The sequence below is a fragment of the Cryptosporidium sp. chipmunk genotype I genome, assembly GCF_004936735.1.
Source record: "Cryptosporidium sp. chipmunk genotype I strain 37763 chromosome Unknown contig_81, whole genome shotgun sequence".
Classification (NCBI taxonomy): Eukaryota; Apicomplexa; class Conoidasida; order Eucoccidiorida; family Cryptosporidiidae; genus Cryptosporidium; species Cryptosporidium sp. chipmunk genotype I.
The window spans coordinates 16,228-34,366 of record NW_027125599.1 but is presented as its reverse complement, the minus strand read 5'-3'; the positions used below and the strand labels follow the sequence as shown (position 1 = coordinate 34,366).

At 28.5% G+C, this 18,139-nt stretch overlaps 6 protein-coding genes across 6 annotated transcripts; 3 read left to right on the top strand and 3 right to left on the bottom strand.

Moving 5' to 3' along the window:
• Positions 1-1,888: 1,888 nt before the first annotated feature.
• ELE39_003749 (uncharacterized protein) lies at positions 1,889-2,842 on the top strand (the record flags this gene model as incomplete). Its single annotated transcript, XM_067346776.1, has 1 exon — positions 1,889-2,842. One exon carries the CDS (start codon positions 1,889-1,891, stop codon positions 2,840-2,842), a length of 954 nt encoding a protein of 317 aa, XP_067201012.1.
• Positions 2,843-4,647: 1,805 nt separating this feature from the next.
• ELE39_003748 (TBC domain-containing) lies at positions 4,648-6,183 on the top strand (the record flags this gene model as incomplete). The annotated part of the gene is made up of 2 exons (XM_067346775.1): positions 4,648-4,856; positions 4,935-6,183. 2 exons carry the CDS (start codon positions 4,648-4,650, stop codon positions 6,181-6,183), a joined length of 1,458 nt encoding a protein of 485 aa, XP_067201011.1.
• Positions 6,184-6,189: 6 nt separating this feature from the next.
• ELE39_003747 (vesicle transport through interaction with t-SNAREs 1A-like) lies at positions 6,190-6,891 on the bottom strand (the record flags this gene model as incomplete). The annotated part of the gene is made up of 1 exon (XM_067346774.1): positions 6,190-6,891. The coding sequence occupies one exon, from the start codon at positions 6,889-6,891 to the stop codon at positions 6,190-6,192; it is 702 nt and encodes a 233-aa protein (XP_067201010.1).
• Positions 6,892-7,443: 552 nt separating this feature from the next.
• On the top strand, positions 7,444-8,622 carry ELE39_003746 (emap RNA binding domain; the record flags this gene model as incomplete). The annotated part of the gene is made up of 1 exon (XM_067346773.1): positions 7,444-8,622. One exon carries the CDS (start codon positions 7,444-7,446, stop codon positions 8,620-8,622), a length of 1,179 nt encoding a protein of 392 aa, XP_067201009.1.
• A 65-nt stretch (positions 8,623-8,687) lies between these two features.
• Positions 8,688-14,897, bottom strand: ELE39_003745 (large with signal peptide; the record flags this gene model as incomplete). Its single annotated transcript, XM_067346772.1, has 1 exon — positions 8,688-14,897. One exon carries the CDS (start codon positions 14,895-14,897, stop codon positions 8,688-8,690), a length of 6,210 nt encoding a protein of 2,069 aa, XP_067201008.1.
• Positions 14,898-15,543: 646 nt separating this feature from the next.
• On the bottom strand, positions 15,544-17,217 carry ELE39_003744 (TCP-1 cpn60 chaperonin family; the record flags this gene model as incomplete). Its single annotated transcript, XM_067346771.1, has 1 exon — positions 15,544-17,217. One exon carries the CDS (start codon positions 17,215-17,217, stop codon positions 15,544-15,546), a length of 1,674 nt encoding a protein of 557 aa, XP_067201007.1.
• Between the last annotated feature and the right edge of the window lie 922 nt (positions 17,218-18,139).

Sequence of the window (18,139 nt, the reverse complement as noted above, 5' to 3'; positions counted from 1 at the left end):
TTATATATATATATATATATATATATATAAGAATATATATATTATATTATTTATATCAAACTAAAATATATATAATATAAAGTTTAAATTGAATGGTAAAATTTAATACACAAGGTAATAATTATTATTATAAATATTATTATTAAATATAAGTAAATAAATAGTACATGAATCAAAATAAAGTTTAATAATATTAAATTAAAGAAAAAAAGACCAAAGCATATGAGATATTTTCAAGACCAATAAGGAAAAAAAAATATTTAATATTTATGTAAATTCCTCGAAAAAGAATATTCATGAAATTAAGAGATAGTTAAACGAAATTAAAGCATTAAATCAAGACATCATTTTTATATTAAAATTTATGAAATAAATCAATTTAAACTTGAATTATTTATAATTGGTATATAAATGTAAACAATTAAGAATTGTATTAAAAAGAGGAAAAAAACAAGATTCTTATTTTTCTTATTCTTATCATTGTAATAGACTTCAAGCAGAGCGTTTTTGGACGAGAAGATTATACTTGTGTATTTTATGTATTATTAAATTTATGTACATAATTAATATACAAAGGTGTAAAGAAATTTTATGTGTATATTAAAATAACTGCATATATAAATGTAAAAATATACAAAGCATATATGCATATTATAAATATATGTATATATATTTATATATATGAGATTAATTCAAATTAAAATTGAATAAGCAGAATTTTATTATAAAGAATCAAGTTGAGAAAGTAAAACTGAACAACGTAATATTCATGCATATATAATCACGAGGATTTTTTTTGACTAACTTAAATTGGAATTACTAAAAATAAAGCAAATTTTCAAAAAGATTTGTGTATATATTGAATTTATGCAGTTTTACCAGAAATAAAAGTAATCGAAGGTAATAATTGTATATGGTTTATTAAATATAATCAAGGAATTTATAACTTTCTATTTTTTTAAAAAAAAAAAAAAAATTAATAAATATTATCAGGTTAAAACAACTATCATTAATAAAAAGATCAGATTTCTGATGCAAATAAATATTTATTTATTATATATTTAAAAGTCAATAAATAAATATTGTTTAGATTTATTCATGAGTTTGAATTTATAAATTAATTAAAACAAAATAATACTGGTATTATAACCGAATAATAATAGAAAAAAAAAAAGAAGAAAGTAAAATTCTGAAATCATTTACCGGTAATAATTCTTAATTTTCCCCTTCGATTTTGCTACTTTGAATAGCAGAAAAAGTCATAAGTCCGAGCTCATACCCATTATCTTGAAGATATATACGAATATTTTATTACTATATTGATAAATTTTTTTCTGACTTGAAGAATATCTCGAAAAGTAATTTCAAGTCCAGTTTTTAATATTAAACAAAGTTGAATGAAGTAAGCATACAATGAGATAACTGAGAGTCCGTTTTTTTCTTTTTCATATGTGCAAGTCCTATTTATATTCAATAAAGTAAGAAGAAAATAATCATAGGGTTTATAAAAACAAAATCACTGTGAGTGAATACATATATATATATTTTGCATTAAAGATCAAATATTACGGGGTAATACTAGACTATAAGGATATAATAAGAGAGAAATAAGTAAGAAAGAGGTGAGAAAGAATTAACGAAATCTTGCTTTTATAAATATCTGTTCAGATAATAATTTGTTGAATTGAATCTACTGAAGCATCTATTTCCTTTAAATACTTCAGACATAAACTGAAACGAGAAAGAAAAAAATACCGCATAAGGTTTTCAAGCAAAGCATAATTTCATTCACTGTATATTTTATATTTGACTCGGTTTTATTTAACTAAATTCAATTCCCCGTACATCTGAAACTTTATATACCAACTTAAATCCAAGCATAAAAGAAATGATTGATCCGGCATCTGCTTTTTGTATTGGAGTTTACTTTTTGGGAGTTGGAGTTGTTGGATCAGTTTTGTATATTCCCATTAGTTTAATGAGAGCCATTGAATATTACCATCTAGGTAAAGATGGAAGGAAAAATAAAAGAAATAGCCTGTTGGACGGCGAATCATTTCTTCAAGGTTTTGGAAACATTGTAAGCAATGGTAATAATCAATCAATATGCGATGATAACTCGAGTTTATTCTTTGAGAGACCAGAACTTTTATTAATACACAAGAAAAAGGTATTGAGAGATATGTTGAATTGTAATAATTACCTAAATAATTTGGTTGATTTTGATGATAAGAGTGATTACAGTTTTGGTGCATATGAAAGATTCACAACTTATCAGAATTCTACTAATAACAATGTTTTTTTTGACAGAAGTAAGAGTGATTTTGGGAATTCACGAAAACATCTTGCAAAACACAATATTTCTGTGGTACATGGTCTGGAATCTATTAAAGATATACTATCTACTACGACTCCTTCAGATAAGGACGAAAATGATGATCAACCAGAGATTGTTATTGACGATGAAAGTGCGATTTTTTCTTTAGAATATTTTAAGCAGGTTGGATTCAAGAAGGAGCATGAAAATCATACTGGTTGTAATATGTATGTGTGTTCCTCAACCAATTCTACTTCCTCAATTATTTCTTATGAAGCTAGGAATAGTAATAGCAGCACCAATCTTGCTAATAAAAGAGGTGATTATTTCAATGATTGCAAAAGAGTACTAGTGCTCCAAGAGCAATATTCTTCTGGAAGAAATATACTGAAATATGGTAATCATCGCGATTTAAAGCAAGGAAAATTCTTATCAGAATCTTTAAATAATGGTTGTTTGGATAAAATAAGGGAATCTACGATTATTGAAGAGATTTCAGCTGTACATGATATTATAGCTTTATAAAAATTATAAATTGATGTGTCTAGGATCCAAATTAATAATTAATGAAAGGTGAATTACTTAAAGAGATTATTTAATATATAATGAAACTATTTTGAAGGAATGGTCCCAATATAAATATATATATTGAATTACTTTTAAAATAGCCGGTGTGATCTTTATTTAGTACAGTTGTTATTACTGTTGTAACCAAAATACATCATGGATTCTCTATTTTGGTTACACGTATTTATTATAATATTGAATATATTTGTTATACTATGACATCGGAATGCTACCTTTTCACTGGGATTGAAGTGATAGTACAGTAATAACGATTGATTAAATAGAGGAGCATGCAAAAATGGTAACAACATTAGTTATAGAATGCTCTTTAGCTTTACTCCTACATTATATTAATTTCTGGCAACTATCAATCATATTTGGCATAATAACTCTGCAGCTTATAATGTTTTAAACTACAGCTTCTTTTCTTTTTCAGAGTAACTGATTTGGATCAAAGATAACTGGAAGATACAACAATAAAGTGAGAGATGGGAGAGGGAAGTCATTGGTATTAATAAGGAAAAAAGAAGTCAAGTAATATTAGTCACTTATTTACCATTCTAACTTCAGCTACAAGGTACAAAATTTCATTAAATGTGACTTGAATACTAGAGTTATATGAGATACCATCTCTTTGGTTTTGAATATAAGTACCAAATATACAAACATTAATTTTATACGGTACAAATGACATTGTTATCTTTACGGGGAAAAAATAAGAGGAATTTATTGGTAAATTTTGGATCTATACGAAACAAGATAATAATACATGAATACTTGATATTTATTTTTTTTACACGTATTATTATGCGAAATTTTGCTACAAAATTGTTAATATTTCTTTTTTCTTTTGATTTCTTTTGAGGTTGGCTTAATATGCAATAATGGGCGCCAAATAACGGGTTTATGGTACTTATTTTTTAAACTGAATATTTCAAAAGTTTTGACAGAAGAGAGGCAGTTCATCTCTAATTGGTTTGGACTGTTATTGCAGACATATGGAGATATGTATATATGCGTAAAGTTCAACTTTTCCTTTTCTTCTTCACCTATTCACTAGTAAGAATGCGTTTGCCATTTATTAAATGTGGATTTAAAGACTAGAACGATGAATGCAAAAAGGAAAAAAGAAGACAAAGTGGTTAAAATGCGAGATTCTATTATTCTGATTTTGATTTTTTTTTTAGATTATCGAATAACTGACAGCCGTATAGACTATTATTATTATTAATCGAATATTCCTCTATATTTCTATATATTTCGATTTTCCGCTTTTAGTTCGGTGATTTGTGACTTTGATTTTGTTGGGTGTGAGTGGGTTTCCCGCCATTTTGGTACCGAAGAACGGTAAAATAGATTTGGCGGGCGGTTGGATCACTAAAAGAAAATTTTGTGAAAAGTGGGATTTTTTTTTTTTTAAATATATAATAAAAGGAAAAGAGTTCGAAAAAAAGTTTAAAAAAAGTTTAAAAAATTTAATTTGGAGCAATTAATTTTATATTTGAAGCTTTTAGTAAATTGAATTAATGGACTTGTACTGTATGCATGCATGCATACATACATGGGGCTTTTTTCTTTTCCTTCTAAAGACAAATAAGTGAATCAAAATCTTTTTTTTTTTATTCTAAAAAAAAAGAAAAAAGAGAAATTTTAACAGTTAATTGCGGATATTCTTTATATATGTATATAGGTATATATGCATGCATGCATACGTGTAAACATATTATAAAGGTATTAAACTGTTCAAAAAGTTCTTCAAGGTGATGATCAGGAAAAGGAAAAAAGACAAAAGCTCTGAAACTGTAGATAAGTTGTGTTTGGCAGAATTGGAGTTGAAAATCAAGGAGAATGAATCTATTGAAAAAATAAAACTAGTTGAAATTCAACAAGGAGAAAAATATGGATCTAATCGTAAGACCAACCAACTTCGGGATGGATTTATAAGAAATTTATTGATCAGTCACAACAATAGGTAAGTAAAAAAAAAGATCAAAATAGTGAAATAATTTTGTTTTGAATTAATTCATGAAATATTAAGTAAAAACTGTAGATCAGTATTAAATACTGGGTTATTTGTATTCTTAGATGAAGATGATATAAAAGAAGCCTCTTTGGTATGTAAATTATGGCTTGCTGAAGCAAATTCTATTAAAACTTTACAAGAAAGGTATCCAATACAATTGAATAGATTTAGTAAAAACCAAAGAAAATGGATATGGAAATGTATACTTATTGGAGAAGATAAATATCAACTTTGTATTGAGGATGAGAAAAAAATAGAAGAAATTCGACTAAAAAAAGAAACTAAAGATGAATTTGGATTGTCATGTGAAAGTCAATTAGATACAATGCTAAATTATCACGATGAAATATTAAGAGATATATCAAGAACCTTTCCTAAATTAAAAGAATTCCAAATCTATGAAAATCAAAATAAAATGGTTGAAATACTTTTTAAGATTTCTTATGCATTACCTAATGTTGGTTACTGTCAAGGAATGAATTATTTAGTTGGAATTTTCTTATATGCTTTAGATTTTAATGTTGAACAAGTTTATTCATCAGTAATGTCAATATTAATAAACTGGGAATATCAAGAAATATATAATAAAGGATTAATTAAACTTAGAGAAATGTGTTTTGTGTTTAATGAACTAATTAAAGAATATCTTCCAGAAATATATAACAATATATTTAACAATAAAGAAAATGAAATAGAAATAACTCCAGAACTTTTTGCAATACAATGGTTTCTTACGTTATTTACTTACGATATAGCTGATACAGAATATGCTATAAATTCAATACTAATTTTAGATAATATTATTATTCATGATCCAAGCAGAAATTTTAACATTACAGTATATAAAATAGCCTTATCTTTATTACGTATTATTTTCAAGGATTATAAATTTGAAAAATTTAATTTAAATACTCATATTCTTGAATTTGTTAGAATCAGATCAAAAGAGATTTTAATGAATATTAATGAAATAGATACCTTATTAAACATGTCTCGTGATCTAAAGGTACCGGAATTTATAATACAAAAAATGTATATAAAATATAAGAATTTAGAATTAAATAGAGATTTTAATACAATAAATGGTGGATTTGAAGATAGAAATGAAATTAATATAGAGAAAGAAAGCCAAAGAAGTAATATTGTAAACATTTTCAATCATTCAAAATTTAAAGAGTTTTCTTCTTCTTCATTATTAAAAAGATACACAGTAATCAGTAGATTTGAAGATTTGGATGAATTTCCTTCTTCATTTCATCCTTATTTTAATATCTAATGGTAATTAAATAAGTTGATGCCACCATTTAGTCATTTTGTCTAGTAATAATGATGAATCTTGTATATTTTTTGATATGTTGGTAATTTTATTATCAGTACCTATTAATTGTTCTTTTTGTGTATTTAGATTCAAGAGTATTTGTTGACTATATTGGTTTGTTTCTTCAAGTAATCTTTTACTTTGAAGTAAATAGTAATCTTTAGTAGTTTTTTCTTTCATGTTATGTTCAATATATGCTTTGTTTTTATCTACTATTAAATTGGTATTATCCAATAATGAATCAAGATTAACTTCTTTGGACGGTAAATTTGAAATTTCTTTGTTTTTATTATCAGATTCAATAGAAAATAACAATTTGGAGAAATCATGGTATATTTGGGAAAGATCTTCCTTATACTTGAGATAATTCTGAAAATCTTGATAATTTCTTGTGTTTGATTCATTAAAATGAATCTCGAAGAATATAATTTCCAGCATTCTTTGAGACGAAAATATCAACGCTTGGTATTTTGCTTTTTCTTGTTCTGTGTACTTGACTTTTTCTTCTTGAAATATTTTTTTTCCATGTTTTAACTCGTCAATCAAAGATGATAATTCTTGGAAATATTCACTCAGTAAGTCAACTTCTTGTATTGAATCTTCCGCAAAACCTTCAAAGTTTTCTTCTAAATGTTCTTTTTTTATACCCGGAATAAATAGAGGCATTCTTTCTTAATGAAAGGTCAATAATCGCTACCTTAATCTAATCCAGAATTCCTCTCTCCGTTTAAAAAAAAAAATAATAATAATAATAAAGGGAAGTTATCTCCGTCAATTTAAATAAAATTTATTAATTCTGTATTTGCTTTTTCTTATTGATAGATCTAATAGATGATAGTGTGGGGTGAAGTTATTGTATATTCTCTAAGTCTTAGCTTTATTGAATTTATTTTTTCTTTGAATATATATACTAAATTTAAAATAATTTATTTTTATTAATTTATGAAACACATTTATTTAACTAATACTTGATCATTGATAACATAATTAACAAGTATTTTTTTTTTGATTATTAAGGTACCAAAAATTATTTTTATTTTAATTACGTGTCACCGGTATTAAAAAAATAATTTTTGGTACCTTAATAATCAAAAAAAAATTATGGCGCCAAAATCACAAAAATTATTTTTATTGTAAAAATCATACAAGAAATACAAATAAATTAACTAGTAAAACTTCAAGGTAAAATTTTACACGAAAGAAAAAAAGGAAAGAGTAATGATTTTATTAAAGTACTCAAAAGTTACTAATATAGGCAAAGCTGTGGCCCTAGTGGTAAACTATCTACTTAAACAGAATACAGAGTTAAAAATTGAGGAGTCAATAATTGATGGAAATGAAGTTGTTTTAATTAAAGACAAAGAGAATTGCAATGATCAATTAGAAAATATTGTTGATATATTCATTCATCTTGGATCTTTTGGTAAAAATCTTTTGGGAAAAGATTCAAGTTTAATTAATGAATCCAAAGAAATCCTTGAAAAGCTTGTAAAAATTAACTTTGAGTTTTCTAAAGGATTTGAAATGTCGGAATTTAATGAAATGATTAAAGGTAAAAGTTTCTTTTTGGGAAGAAGTTTAACCATTGTAGATCTTGTTATCTATATTTCGTTGTACTCTTATTTTGAATCTCTCAAAAGTGAAGGTCGGGAATATATTCCAGAATATCCAAATCTCTCAACATTCTTTGAACAAATACAAATTGTTACTCAAATAAGACAATCTTGTCCTGAAGGTATTAATTATTTAGATTTACCATTTTTTAAGAAGAAACTTGGAAAGAAAGAAAAAAAAAATAATGGAGATTGTGGAAATACTAGTAATAATAACAAACAAGAAGAAAGACCACTTGATGATCCAACCAGAATTGCCCTTAGAGTTGGTAGAATCCTTTCTGTTGAGAGACATCCCACTGCTGATAAACTTTATCTTGAAAAAATTGATGTTGGAGAAGATGAACCACGTACTATTTTATCAGGACTTGTTGGAGTTTATGATCTAACTCAGAAAATTAACGAACTTGTTGTAATTGTTTCAAACTTGAAACCAAGAGCAATGAGAGGTATTACATCCAATGGAATGCTTTTATGTGCAAGTAGTGTTTCTTCTGAAGATAATTCTAATAATCATCATAGTGAATCATCTAAGGGATCCTGTGAGCCGGTTTCTGTTCCAAAAGATGCCAAAGTTGGAGAACTTATTTTCTATAATGACTTTAAAGGAGAACCTGATACTGTTTTAAATACAAAAACAGGAAAAGATCCATTTGCTGTTGTTCAACCACATTATAACGTTAGTAGCGATCTCGTCTGTAGATTTAAAGAATCTATTATGATGACTTCTGCAGGTCCTATTTTTGTTGAAAACAAGAATCTTATCCATGGAAAGCTTAGCTAAAATCATATCAAAGAGAAATTTAAATAATAATAGTATTATTAGCTCTTGGATCTAGTTTTGAACTTCTATAGATCATCTTCAATCTTAAATTCTTTGTTATTTCTCAAATAAGAAATAAATAAGTCCATCATACTTTGTTTATTTTCTCCCTGTATTGACTTCTTGATGATCTCAAAATCGTAATACATCTCAAAATAAGCTCTTTTTAAGTAACTTCCAATTCTTTTGTAATTATTTACCAAAATTAATCCCATTTTTGTATTTGCTAATCCACTTTTATCGCCTTTTTTAAGGTATATCATAGCTGAATCTCCTATTTTAATTTTATTATTACTTCTAGTCTTACTAGTACTTAATATATCAAAATAGTCATCCAAATCGGAGGTATTATTCAACAAAAATGGATCCAAGATTAACAACTTCTCAACTCTTGGTGGTATCCAATGTTCCAATGTTAGTAAAATATCCATCATAGAATTATTATTTTGGCTAGATAATCTAGGTATCCACTTTGGTCTTGTAATCTCCAAATACTCTATACTTATATAATATTTCCAAAATAACTTATAGCTGTAATAATCTCTTATTGTCTGGCTTATATCCCTGCTATCAAAATAAATAATAAATTTGTTATAATAGTATCCACTTTTTCCTGTGAATCCTTTATCAATTAGATCAATTAATTTATCTATTATATCTCCAACCATTTCTTTTTTCATTATATGAGTTGATAAACAGAAAATATGTAACTCTCTCAATAATCCTCTTGATTTTTCTTTAAATTCTACATAACTTAATTTTTCTTTATTCATCTTTGATAACTTTGAAAGATGTACTACAAATTGATTTGTATCAAATAACCTCTGATTAAATATTTCAACTGGAAAACTCACAGCTAAACTTTCTTTCTTAGTACTATTGTTAATGACCTCAATTCTCTCAAAACTTTTACCATAGCTTGAATAATTATCAAAAGTGAGTACCAAATCATTATATCCTATACCAATATAGCCAAAGAAACTATTATAGTCTGTTAATGAATAAATTTTTTGTATTGGAACTAATTTTTTAGATTCAATATAAAATTTAGAATTGCTTGATGGTAATATTAGTTGAATCTCTTTTATCTTATTCTTAAAATCTTCACCTTTTGAAGACATTAAATCTATCAATGTTGCTTCGAACTCTTTGCCTTTGAGTTCGTAAACTAATAATTCCCCTTTTGCATTGGAAATATTACCAGGAACTATAAAAAAATCATTTTCCTTGATACTTGTTGATTGACGAAAAATGGCTTTTAGGTAACTTATACTCCAATCATGACTTCTTTCTATATTAATCTGAAGTCTATTCTCTGTTTGTATATCAAACTTTGCAATAAATTGGGAATTAAAGTAGTAAAGATCATCTTTACCTATCTTAAATTCACTCGGATCTGCTTTTGAATACATTAGCTCCTTCAAGCTAGTCATTACTCGGGATTGAGAATCTTTATTATTTAATTTGAGCTTTGGATAATTAAAAACATACCTTCTCCATGTATTAATTAAGCTAATCTCATTAATATTCTGGTAATTTAGCACAGGATTGTATACCAGTTTCACATCAGCTTCCAATAACTGATGTAGAATATCGAATAATCTCAATATATTAGTGCTAAAAGCTGTAATAGGATTTACGACAGCTACTAATTGAATCAAAGCATTATTTTTTGACTTTGAATTTTCTCGTGTGTTAACAGTGGGTAAATGAAGTTTAATAAGTGAATTTGAAGAACTGAAAATATCGTCTATTTGTATCAAAGATTCAGACTTGAATAAATTTGAAATATGTAAATGCTCACTAAATAACACAAAAAATTTGTTTGGGTCTAGCTTTGACCACCTTTTTCTATAGAAAAGATCTTCCTTCTTTCCTGTTCTCTTAAACTCTCCAAGTAAAACCAACTGCCTCATTCTATTGGTTACTGCAGTCTCCAACAGCTTAAAGTGTACCGAATGAATTGGAGAAGACCAATAATTTACTTTAACATCCTTTCTCAAGTAAACAGGATATGTATTTGGGCAGATTCTTAAGTAAACTCCATTTACAACTATTCCCATTGTGAAAGTCTCAAAACAATCCTTATTTGATAACTCACTATCTTGAAAGCTTCCTCTTCCATAACTTTGATCGGACTTTTCTTGACTTAAGTTATAATTTGCATATTTTGGAAAACCTTTTAACTTACCATTTCCCACTGAAGAGTATGGAAACGATATTACATCCTTTTCTTTCCTAGATGAGAATTTGCTTAGCAACTTTTCTTTAGCTCTATTCTGAGATTCAATTAAATCTAAATCTTCCAAATGTTCATCATTTAATTTCCCATTCCCAGCTTTTCCAAAAAAGCTAATAGAAAGAGACTCGTAAATCTCAATAATTCTCTCTCCAAATAACTCACCTTTGGTATTGGAGTCACTAAAATCCATATATTCGTCCATGTTCTCCAAAACAACTCTAATAAACCACTTTATAAACCTTAACTTTTCTAGAATTGGAACAAAAAATGATGTTTTTTCTCCTTCCTTCTTAGATTTATTCAAATATAAGACATCATCAATACATTTTTCCAGAATTAGTGAGATGTCTGAGCTCTCTTGGATTCCAGTTGGAGGAGTGAACATTAATCTGAATCTTCTATTGAATAATAATTCATGATACTGATTCAAATGCATAGAAGCTTGATAAGACAATGTTGAAATCCAATAATCAATCAAAGTTGAAAGTCCTAATAAGCCTATTCTGGACGATCTTACTAGTGCAATAAATGTAATCCATGGAGTTGATTGGCTCTTCTTCTCAACATTTTCCATATTTTGTTTTAATTCAGGATTTGTATCCCATAATGTCGAATATTCCAAACTTGATAAATCTTCTAAATTCAATAAAACTCTGTAATCATCTTTATCTTCTTCTAAAATAGTAATTTGATATTCACTTGTTTCTCTTTTATGAGAGTAAGAAGCCGAACCATTTTTACTGTTGTTATTTTCTTCAATACCATCAATATCATACTTTTCATGAAGTTTAAAGTTAATCTCCTTTTCAATATGTTTCCATTCATTTTGTATTCCAATAAATGGCCAATTCTCAAATTTCATCGACTTTGTGAATGGTGGAAAAACAATAGGCACCGAATTAATCCCAGTAAGTGTATTATTAAATATATAATGATAAATATCATCACTATTGGTGATCTGGCCTTGCTTAACACCTTTCAAAATGATCCTTTGTTCTTTCTTAGCTATTCCATAAATCACTTCCTCTAGGATTAAATCCGTAATTTCCACAAAGTAACCATTAACTAAAGCTCCTGGAGTTGTGAATCCTTTAAGTCTACAATATGATACAGCCTTATTCACATAAGAGATATCATTTGGATTGTTGGAGTAAATTATTTCCCAAACTTTAGTCAACTCTGCATTGATACTAAAGTGTGTAAAGAATTTGCTCAAAAACTCCTGAAAATGACTCAAAGTATATTCTTCCTCTAATAATAATGGTAAATTCTTTGCAACCATCTCAAGAAAAGCTCTTGCAAGAAACATTCCTTGAATTGTTGAAGAAGAAACCAAGAACCCAAAAACCTCTGAAACTGCCAACTTTATGGCATATTCTCCTTTTGAATTACTATCGAACTTCTCATAGTAATCTATAATCCCGCTCCTAGAATTCAATCCTCTCTTCTTATTAATCCACTCCGGACAATTCTGAATATTTTCTTCTCCATAATATTTACCACATAATGTTTGATTTTCTCGCTGATTAATTTCCCTCTCTCTCCTATTTTCATAATGATCTCTAAATTTAGCTTGAAAATCTTCTTCTGAAGTTACATTTTTGTACGAAAAAGGACTTGAATAATCAGGTTTTCTGGAATTAACCCATTCTGGGTCTATTAATAGCAAATTTAACTTTATTGGCCACTTTTTATTAATAATCTCTATTGTAACTGTAATACATTCTATATCAAATGGATCACACATTATTATTATATCCAGCATTGCTGCCTTAACTGGATAAATCCCTACATTGTCAGGGTATTCTTCAAATAGCTCTGGTAAACTCTCCAATGGATATAAATATTGTCCGAGTGTATTTTCTGGTTCTTTCATAATATCGTATATTGGATAATCTTGAATTAATTTAGAATTCCTAACCTGATTTGAAAAGTATATTCTGTACATTATCCACGGGGAATACTCAGTTTCTTCTACAATCTTTGTTTCACTGGAGTTATTTGCCTCAATTTCATTCGAAAAACTTTCTTGGTTTTGATTAATCTCAGTGATGTTCCTATTAAACCATACTTTTTCAAAAATAGTAGGAGTCTCTCCCCATTGAGAATCCCCAATATTAGTAATATCCTTATAAAAATGACGTGACTTTAAAGGAAGAGTATTTGATACTCTCCAATCAGTTCTAGGGGAATTTCTTAGCCATGGAGATGAACTTGATAATACATATTCTCTTTTCCCTAGCCAGTCTGTGTCATCCATTAAAGCTGGGTCCTGTTCCAAATCTTTCTCAAATTCAAGTATTGAACCAAAATCAAGAATTTCTCCTCTTTCTATTAAACTCTTTAAGCCTTCATCTTTTATCACATTGTTAAACTTGTTGCTAATTTTTGAATCATTCAAATTTCCATTAATACTTTCAATAAATAGATTTAGCTCCTCCTTCTCATTTACTCCTGTAATTGATAAGGAGTCTGTAATAACTATTTCATCACTGATCTTATTTCTCATTAATCTGATTTTTGAGAAAATTAAACTTTTTATTAGAGTAGCCAAATTAAAAAAATTAGTTTCTGTTGGGGAAAACAGTCTCCCATTGAGAGTGAAGAATGTAGACCCTTCTAGAACACGCTCATTTAATTGGCCATAGCCAGATAAAGTAGTGTTTTCCCTTAATCCATTACACAGCGCTAGTTGATAAGTTCCAAAATTCTCCAAATAATGTATCATTGCACCTAATTGGTCCTCAAATCTTTTAGATAATGATACTAGGTATGCCCCAATATCTCTCATACATTCAATAGATAAGTCCGCATCAGAATCTAACACATTCTCCATGTTCACAGCTTTATCACACATTGCTGCTAAGTTTTCATATTCTTCATCCTTGTGAGACTTTCCTAATTCATTACTATTGCCCTGAAATAATTGATACTGACTTTGAAAATTAACATTCACAGTTGAATTCAAATTACTTGTTGAATTAGATTTGTGTGGTAATTTACTCACTGAAACTCCAAATCCAGATAAATATTCAATTTCTTCAGTCAGATCCATATTATCACAGTGCCTAATTTTTATTCTTACATGATCTTGATCCTTTAAAATGACCCAAACATTCCATAAGTTATTCAAAATTTCTATGGAATTATCTTCTGAAAAATCAATATATGCGTAAATCTCGATATTCCTGCCTTTATTATTGCTTTGTTCGATATTGGTAGGCTTATTTTCAATTATATGCTCTTTTCCTATATCAAATTTTGAGAAACTTAAATCATACTTATCTACACTCTCAAATCCTTTAAATCTTCCCTTTATTACGCTATTATATAAATCATTTGAGTCACAAAATGTATCAATGGTCTCTTCTTGATATACGACAATAATCCAACTAGCCTTTTTGCATATTATTCCAAAAGCATTTCTTTGACTTCTTTCCAGTGCTCTAATTGACTCAATTCTAGGAGAATAATATCTGTTAATTACCATAGTTTCCATTAACTTAATCCCTAGATTATTATCAACCAATTCACTTGCCAGCCTTGCTGTAATGATTTTCTTTCCATCTTGGTGGTTATCTAAATTAATTAAATCATTCACTAAGTTTTCAAATGTTCTTCCTACTCCTTGGTAAAACTCTGATAGAAATTCTACCAATGATGCCTCCAATGGGACCTGTGGCCATTTACTTTGTAATACTACCCCCAAATCATTCCAAGTACTAGCCTTGTTTTTCTCCCTAATATTATACTTTGGACGAAGTATTGGATATTTCATATAACTATACTCACTATTTCTTGAAAATCCTGCTAACTTTCTTAGTGCAAATAATTTATCGCCACTCTCAAATATTCCACTCCAAAATTTCGATACTTTGTTATTTCTTTGAATTGAATTATTATTAAAAATATGTATGGAAATTGATACAATACATGTTATTATTGGAAGTAAAATCCAAAATAACTTTGCTTTTTTAAAAATTCCTTTATTCATTTTGTTTCCCTTTTTCAAGAATTCACCTCCCCATTCATTAATTTGTTATTAATTTTGCTAACTTAATTATTTACTTAAATTGTTTATTTGAAATATTTATACATGTAAAATACTAATAAACTGTATTGATAAATTATTTCAAACAATAAACTTGACTCGATTTCGTTTTGATTAATTATTAATTCAAGATTTTATACAATTAATTTATGTCAGGTAAATTACTTTTAATTTTCTTTTTTCATGTTATCTTCGTGGGGCTGTCAGTATACAATTTGGCTCCAATTATTATTATTATTATTATTTTGTATGCATGCGCACTATCTTTATACCGTTATTAATTTACACGTATTATTTGTTGGCAGAAAATTTACCGCCTTGTCAATTTTACCACTTAACTAAACACCGGTATTTACATGCAAGAAGACTAATTAATGTGACGAAAAATGATCAAAAGTTGGTAATAATGAATTATAATAAGAAAAGTTTTAGTAATAGTAATAAAAAATGATAAAGGCAATTTGATTTGATTGATAGCATCTATTATCAATTAGAGGTAAATAAAGGAGAAAAGACAGTAACAATAACAATACTTGTAGTAGATGTAGAGCGAGGGCTAGATTTCCCACCCCCATTCTCTCTTCACCCTTTATCTCGTTGCTCCACCCATCATACCTGGAGGGATGCCACCCATTCCGGGTAGAGGGCCTTGCATTCTGTCTTCTTCGCTTGACCTGTTTTTAACAGTCTCATCTATGGAAAGAATAGAACATGCGGCTTCTGTTGCACTGGAATAAGCACTAAGCTTATTCACAGCGGGCTCCCAAATGAATGAGTTGAAAGTGTCACAAATCCCTCCATTGCTGCAATCCACTCCGTAATTTTTGCAATCTTCAGTATTTTGTGAATGCTTTTGTCTAAGCCTGTTTAATATATCAATGGAATCAAATCCAGAATTTGTTGCTAAGGATCTGGGAATTGCTTCCAGAGCTCTAGCATAAGAATTCATAACCAACTGTTCTTTTCCTAGAATCGTCCTGGCGTAATCTCTAATAGTCTTAGAAACAGCCATTTCGATAGCGCCACCACCAGGAACAATGTAAGATGACTTCATTGCTCTTCTTACAATCATTATTGCGTCATTTAGGGATCTTTCAGCCTCATCAATAAATTGTTGAGCTCCACCACGTAAGATCATGGTGGATGACTTGGTCTTCGGACAGTCTCTAAAAATATTATATCTCTCAGCTCCAATCTGAACCTCTTCAAATTCAGAGCATGTACCAAATACTCCACTATCCTTGTTTAAGCCATAAACGGTTGTTTGTACAATGGCTCCTGTTGCTAAGGAAGTTCTTTTAAGATCCTGCTCCTCGACTCTTCCAGCGCAAAAAATATTTCTATCAGCAAAGTACTGGGTAGCTAAGTCTCCAATTGCAAGCCTGCTTAAAACCACATTCACCCCTGAATTAGCAATCAGATCTAGTTTCTCAAAGATTATCCTCCATTCTGCGTCTACAATGCTTTGGTAGGCAGAGGGGTCAGAAATTCTTACTTCAGCATTATCCTTCTCAGCCTTGAGCTCTAGTTCAAGATTCAACAAGAGTATTCTAGGATTCACAAAGTGCTTTGGTTGTTGTTCAAATCCTGCGTAAGAAAATGTCTTCTTGAAAGCCACTCCTTTTACTAGAAAACTATCCAGGACTGACCCTCCATTAATCTTCTTAATTCCAATAAGGTCCTTATCCATCTCATTGTCCAAGTATGAAACAGCATCTACCACGACTTCTGCAAAGTGAGTCTTATAGTGAGCCAATAACTTTGAGTTCAAGGTCGTCTCAGCACATCTTATTAACATATTACGTCTCTTTTCTGGAGTTTCCTCAGAAAGGTTGATTTTAATACCATTTACCTTGTCTATTGCAATTTGGCTTGCTCTTCTAAAACCTGATATTATTACTTGTGGAGACATTCCATCTTCAATAAAGTTCTTTGCCTCTTTTAAAAACTCTCCTGCCAAAATTACTACACTTGTAGTACCGTCGCCAACCTCATCATCTTGTGCTTTTGCTATCTCTACTAATAACTTTGCTGCAGGATGCACAATTTCGAGTAAATTCAAGACCGTTGCTCCATCATTAGTAATTGTAACGTTGTCTGGAGAGTTGCCATTATGAATAAGTTTGTCCATTCCATACGGACCCAAAGTTGTCTTGATGATATCAACAATTGCCTGACATGCCGTGATATTACTCAATATCTGGCCCTTACCTTGTGATGTATCTGATCCTTCTTTCAGGAGAATTATTGGAGCTCTCAACATTTCTTCAATACTAATTTGTTTTTAACCAATTGTCTATTATTGTATATGATACTATAATAAAGTCTATATATTTATATCTTTTTTAATATTAGAACTCAAACCAGCTTTTACTTAGTTGTGCAGCAACTCTAATATTAAACCTATATAAATATATAAATATATATATATATATATTTATATAATATATATATTTTTATCTACTAATTGATTTACCAGTATTAATACGCTATTTTCTGTTAATATTAAGAAAAAATAATCAGAAATCGTCTTTCCTACAAGGCCTAATGAATTGAATCCTCCCTGTAAAAATATAATTCTGAGAAATCTTCTCTTAAATCTTGGCTTTTGGTGATGGTGTTTCTGTAAATTCCAAATGGTTATTTATTGATTATATAACTTGGACTTTTTTACCCTTTATTTCCCCCTCCAGTTTCTTATTCACTTTTTTCTGCCTTTATTTAACTCTTATTCCCGTGGGGTCAAACTATATTTAAATATATTACATTTTACGTCTCGAAATGTACTTATTAATTTCTTAATTTAAATTAACTACATAGTTAACTCCAAATATTATTTATATTTACTTATTCAATTTTTGCCCGCCAAAACCTTCAATTACTTGAAATGATGTTTATTACTATCAATCAATCAAATTTAAGCGGGTTTTTGAAAATATTAATTTTTGTTAATTCAAGGTACCGAAAATACTAGATGGGGGGAAGGAAAAGATGACTAAGTTAAAAAAAGTTACTTAGAAACTAAAAGAGTTAACAAGGTGAAATCTGGCCATCGATTTCAATATCTAATTCATTGGTACAAATCTTTTGATATTCATTTTAAATTAAACTAACTGTTCTTGATTATTTAGTAATAATAATATAGCACACTTGGCGCCAAAACTAAATATTTATATTGTTAAATA